The 6238-nt window shown below is 42.6% G+C and overlaps 1 protein-coding gene across 1 annotated transcript in view; it reads right to left on the bottom strand.

The window, feature by feature from the left end:
* Positions 1–885: 885 nt before the first annotated feature.
* LOC126215177 (leucine-rich repeat-containing protein 15-like) overlaps positions 886–6238 on the bottom strand; it is a 202403-nt gene continuing 197050 nt past the window's right edge. Inside the window, exon 8 of the mRNA XM_049941843.1 lies at positions 886–1367. Coding sequence (XP_049797800.1) covers positions 1195–1367 — 173 coding nt within the window. The 3' untranslated portion in view covers positions 886–1194. The remainder of the gene's footprint in view (positions 1368–6238) is intronic.

Here is a 6238-nt window from a genome sequence, read left to right as displayed (position 1 = left end):
GAAAAAAGGTTTCTTGTAGTTGCAACAACAGAACGAAAATACCCTCTGTAACTGTAAAGCGACTACGGATAATATGGCCACACAAATGAAGAATTTATAAGCAATCGTTTTCAGGTTTTATCTCCCCCCTCCTCCCCTCTCCTTCCCCCCCCCCCCCCATCAAAGAAAGGCGCAACAGAAATTGTGCAGTGTGGAAAGCAAGGGAGAAGAGAAGCGGTGCATGGTGTGAGTGTGAGAAATGTTGAGTGCCGTTGCACATGCCTATATTTTTTCGGGTGTAGCTCGCCAACAAAATATTCTGAAACAATAACATCTTCACTCATCATCACTTCAACAAATGATAAGCATAGATTTATAAAGAATTGTTGTAGAAAAATTATATATATTCGAGGAAAGCGTGTAGGACAAAATATGATGATTTTCGTAAACTTAAATAGTAAATATAGGGTTGATACCCTCAGACGGGAGTGCAAAATTCTGTAGAGAATCAGGGAGAACATGGTTCGTCTTTACACATTATGTAGGGGGATTGACTGTCATCACATTGAACGTGTAGGCTACGGTAGTGAAGGCGCTGATATCATTTACAGTATTTGACTTTATCTCATATCAAGGGGTTTTACACACCCAGTATTCTGATGTTTCATTTAGCCTACGGGGGGGAGGCGGGGGGGGGGGGGGGGGGGGGCGAGCAGGAAAGTACATAGTGCTGCAGAAACTTAACTTCACTTTTCCGGTTACAGGAACCTCACATCAAAACTTTCAAAAATTATAGCCATATATATATATGGCTGTAATTTTTGAAATATATATATATATATATATATATATATATATGGCTATAATTTTTGAAATATATATATATATATATATATGACAGTCATTTCCATGCATTGGATAGTGTTTTGTGATGCAGAACTGTATGTATAATATGGTATGTATACTTACAAATGATGTAATACAATATACAATGGTACGTGCTATATAGAAAAGTTGATTCTGTGCAGTTGGTAGTGTAAGGTGTACTGCTATACCTAGTATAATAATGCGTACTATATGCAACAGTCGCTTGAGTGGAGCTGGTAGTGTGGTGTTGTGTAGTGGAGTGGAGTGGAGTGTGGTGTATTGTGGACATGAATTACAGGCAGTTCCCTCGCTCTGCGCCCAGCCTGCGTTGTTGGCACCGGTGCCATCTCAGCCGCACTGCAGCTCGCCCACCACCTTGAGGACCTCCTTGCCCTTAAGGTCCAGAGGGCTGGCGCAGATGGCAGGGTCGGCCCTGACCACGATGCCGTGCTTGCGGATCTTGGTGAAGAGCGGCTCCAGCGCGCAGTCGCACGTCCACGGATTGCCCTCCAGTGTCAGTCCTGGAACACAGCGTTCCTCCAGTCATCATGCGGGAAACAAACGTGCTTCAGTTATCACATTTAGAGCCACACATGTGGGATCTGGTCTGAAACCTCTTCGTACGTAGACCTATTCATTTGTCGGAGTGCAACTACCTGCTGTTAATTGCGAAACGGGCTAGTTTGTAGACAACTGGTATTATGAGACATATGTTGAGAGGGAAATCCCTGGCAATCCATCAAGTCGGACTGCAGCCAGACACGGAAGGTACGGAATCCAGTCAATTTAGAGCCACTGCATGCGATTCTGTTCATTGCATATGTGGATGGCAGGTTACATTCGAGGTCTGAAGATGAAACTTGTGATGTCGAAACTGGTAGCATGTTTTAAAAAGAATAAACGACATTAGATTCAAATACAGCAGCTGGTTTCGTTCAAAAATGGTTCAAATGGCTCTGAGCACTATGCGACTTAACTTCTGAGGTAATCAGTCACCTAGAACTTAGAACTAATTAAACCTAACTAACCTAAGGACATCACACACATCCATGCCCGAGGCATATTCGAACCTGCGACCGTAGCGTCAGTTCGGCTACAGACTGTAGCGCCTAGAACCGCACGGCCACTCCGGCCGGAGCTGGTTTCGTCATCATCATTCAAGTTCAGAGAAAAGTCTTGTCTACAACATTATGAGAAGAGAGCGCATACATTCTGGTTAGCGTTACTGTCGCACTATACTCACGAAGTGATTAATATTTGTCCAAGGACTGTAATGAAGACGATTACCAAAATTATTCCACAATCTCTTTCGGAACACATGTCATTCTCAAGCTTGTTCTAACTAGACATACATACACGAGTATTGAAAAATAAATTTCACACAATTTCATACACGCAGAATAATATTAAAATTTCATGAAATGCCTTGGTAAACCACAAAATCGACTTAGATTTTGATACAATTTCCGGTTCGTGAAATGAATAGCAGATAACTCTAAATGTGGAAAAATGAAAGGTAATGCGCATGAATAGGAAGAAGAAACCTGTAATGTTCGGTCACGATATTACTAGTTTCCTGCTTGACACTTAAATCGATAAAATATCTGGGTATAACGATGCAAAGCGGTGTGAGGTGGAACGAGTATTTGAGAACTATGCTAGGAGAGTTGAATGGTCGACTTCGGTTTATTGGGAGAATTTTACGGAAGTGTGGTTCACCTGCAAAGGATACAGCATATAGGACGCTGGTGCGACCTACTCTTGAGTACTGTTCGATTGTTTGGGATACGTACCAAGTAGGATTGAAGGAAGACATTGAAGCAGTTCATAGGCGGACTGTTAGATTCGTTACCGGTACGTTTGAACAACTCTTAAGTGTTACGGAAATGCTACGGGAACTCAAATTGGAATCCCTGGAGGGAAGGCTACGTGCTCTTCGAGAGACACTGTTGAGAAAATTTAGAGAACCGGCATTTGAAGCTGACTGCCGAACGATTCTAGTGCCGCCAATATACGAGGGTGGTTCAGAAAGTAACCTCCGATTGGTCACAGTGCGGGTTCTGGGGGGAGTAGCGACGCCATCTGTGCGTTCACGCACTCAACAGGTCAATCGGCATCAAGCCGTGGTCGAGTGAACGTCGTACCTGCGCTAGTTTAGTTTTTTTGGCAGTTTGAAATGTGTGCTGCAATAGAAAACCCCGCCAAATGTGAAGTGCGTGCTGTCATAAGGTTTTTTACAGCCAAAGGATATTCTGCAGCAGCTATTCATCGTGAGCTTTGTGCCGTGTACGGACCAAGAGTTATGAGTGAAGGAGTTGTCCGTGAAAGGGTACGTTTATTTAAAAGTGGACGAGAAAACGTTCATGATGAAGAGAGGAGTGGTAGACCATCATTGGTGACTCACGAACTCGTTCAGACAGTTGATGCAAAAGTTCGTGAAAATCGACTTTTCTCAATGTCGGAGTCGTCTACTGGTTTTCCACAGATTTCTAAGACTCTCTTGTACGAGATAGTGACAGCAAGATTGGGTTACCGTAAGTTCTGTGCACGATGGGTGCCCAAAATTCTTACCGACCACCACAAAACTCAAAGAATGGCCTCTGCATTAGACTTTCTGTCACGTTATGAGGACGAAGGAGAACCATTGTTAAACAGAATCGTGACCGGTGACGAAACCTGGTTTAAGTACGTGAACCTTGAGACAAAAGAACAATCAAAGATGTGGGCACATTCAAATTCGCCTACCAAACCAAGAAAAGCCTCGCAAGATTTTTCTGCCAGAAAACTGATGGCAACGGTGTTTTGGGATGCCAAAGGGGTGTTGTTGGTTGAATTCATGGAACGTGGTACGACCATTAATCAAGACGTATACTGTGAAACAATAGAAAAGTTACGATGGGCTATACAGAACAAACGCCGTGGTATGCTGACTTCCGGTATCGTTTTTTTGCACGATAACGCCCGTCCTCACTCTGCTCGCAGAACAACGGCCCTTCTTGAGTCCTTCAAGTGGGACGTTATCAACCATCCACCTTACAGCCCAGACCTGGCGCCAAGTGATTATCACCTCTTCATGCATTTGAAGAAATGGCTCGGGTCACAGCGGTTTGATGACGACGAAGAGCTCAAAGATGCGGTCACAGGCTGGCTCCAGGCACAAGCGGGTGATTTTTATGCAGAAGGAATTTCAAAGCTTGTGAAGAGATACGATAAGTGCCTCAATCGCTATGGAGACTATGTAGAAAAATAGTGCAAAGATGTAGTTGTAAGATGTATATATTAAAATATTTTTATTTAACTTGGTGTATTTTTTTAAATCAACCGGAGGTTACTTTCTGAACGGCCCTCGTACATTTCACGTAAGGACCACGAAGATAAGGTACGAGACATACGGCTCATACCGAGGAGGCATACAGATAGCGGTTTTTGCCTCACCCTACTTGCGGGTGGAACAAGAAAGGAAGTGAGCAGTAATGGTATAGGGTACCCTCCGTCACGCACCGTACGGTGGCTCGTGGAGTATCGATGTATATGCAGAAAATCCAAAGCAGAATTTAATTATTAAATGAGGTAATATCACAGAATGAGTCGTCCGTCTTAGAGGCACTAATTACAATATTGTTCTCTTTTGAAAGCATTTCACTTTGTCAGATTCAAATTAGAATGTCCCAATATATTTAATATTGTGAAAGCTCTGTTTTCTTTTTGTTACGTGCACTCTCTAACCCAATGTGTAGAACGGGCTCAGATCCAGTGCTTTTAGAACGTTCCACTGTATACATAAGGGATGTGCATAAAAAAGAAGTGCATAACGTTAAGACGCGAGAACAACGTGTAATCATTACACTTACACGTCACCAAACCAGCATACAAACAGGATGGTGAAATTACCATAAACTGGTGTATCTTCGCCCGCAACGTTCTTCGTACTGCCGTTATACATCCAACCACCATGTACGTGGCGAGATGTTCGAGCTGTCATCTATTATTCAACCATCTACAAGATGATACGTGCATCCCTTCGTATGACATAACGAATGGCCAAATTCTTTATTCTGTATCGAGTGCGGAGAAATATATGTAAAAAGATAAAATAACACAAAATTGCCATGGAAACAAAGTTATAAAAACTAGGACAAAAAATACGTATCTGTCCTCGAAAACGTAATGCTACAAGTCGCACAAACGTGTGACCTTTCGCGCTCCTTTTCTTTCTGTATATTTAATATGCTCTGTTGCCGCGCGATATTAGCCGAGCGGTCTAGGGCGCTGCGGTCATGGACTGTGTGGCTGGTCCCGGAGGAGGTTCGAGTCCTCCCTCGAGCATGGGTGTGTGTGTTTGTCTTTAGGATAATTTAGGTTAAGTAGTGTGTAAGCTTAGGGACTGATGACCTTAGCAGTTAAGTCCCATACGATTTCACACACACACACACACACACACAATATGCCCGGATATTCCTATATAGTACGGGTCCCAAATGCTGAACAATATTGTAGAATGGACTGCAAGCCTTATAAGGAATCTTCTTTGGAAACTGGTTATATTGCCTCAGTATTCTACCAATGAACTGCAGTCTGCCAAAAGCTGTAGCTACGTATGATCCATTGTGATCGGTACGTGTCATACCCCTACAAACTGTTAGACCCAGGTGTTTCCATTAGTTCACTGATTGCAGTTGTGAGTCGTTGGTATTATAGTCGTGTGATATTACATTTTTCTCTCTGTGAAGTGAACAGTTTTACATATCTGAGAATCTGAACCATGTTGGCAAACTTATTGCCATTAAGTCTGGCATAAGAGTGCAGTTCCTTTCCAAGAAACAGTGACGGAGAAAAGAAGGGTTCATAAGTGCGATTAACATTCATGGTGAAATGATATCAGAGGTAGGATTCCCTGATACTTCGCTGTCCACACTGAAACTGAGGAAGAATTACAGAACCAGTAGAATGGAACTAATAACATAACGATCTCAGAATATGGACTGAGAGTGAACATAAGAAAGGCGTAAGTAATGAGTAGGAGCAGACACGAAATTAGTGATAAACTTATCTCCAAAACTGGGGTTTACAAGTAGACAAAGTGAAAGGAATTCTGATACGTTGGAAGCAAAACAAGGCAAGCAACGAAGAGAGGGCATTAAAAAACAGACTAACATTGACAAAGAGAGTAGTCCTGGCCAAAGGAGAACTATTAGAATCAAATACAAACCTTAATGGGAGGAAGTAATTTCTATGAAAGTACATTTGGATGTGGTTGTCGAAAGGAGGAAACCCAAAACAGAAGAGAATCGAGCCGTATGATACGTTGTGTTAGAGAAGGATGATCAAGATTACGTGCACTGATACGAAGAGAAATGAGGAGGTTCTACAAAGAATAGGCGATGAAATGCAT

Source organism: Schistocerca nitens, chromosome 12 (genome assembly GCF_023898315.1).
Source record: "Schistocerca nitens isolate TAMUIC-IGC-003100 chromosome 12, iqSchNite1.1, whole genome shotgun sequence".
Classification (NCBI taxonomy): Eukaryota; Metazoa; Arthropoda; class Insecta; order Orthoptera; family Acrididae; genus Schistocerca; species Schistocerca nitens.
The sequence above is the reverse complement of the archived record's forward strand: the minus strand, read 5'-3'. Positions and strand labels throughout refer to the sequence as shown.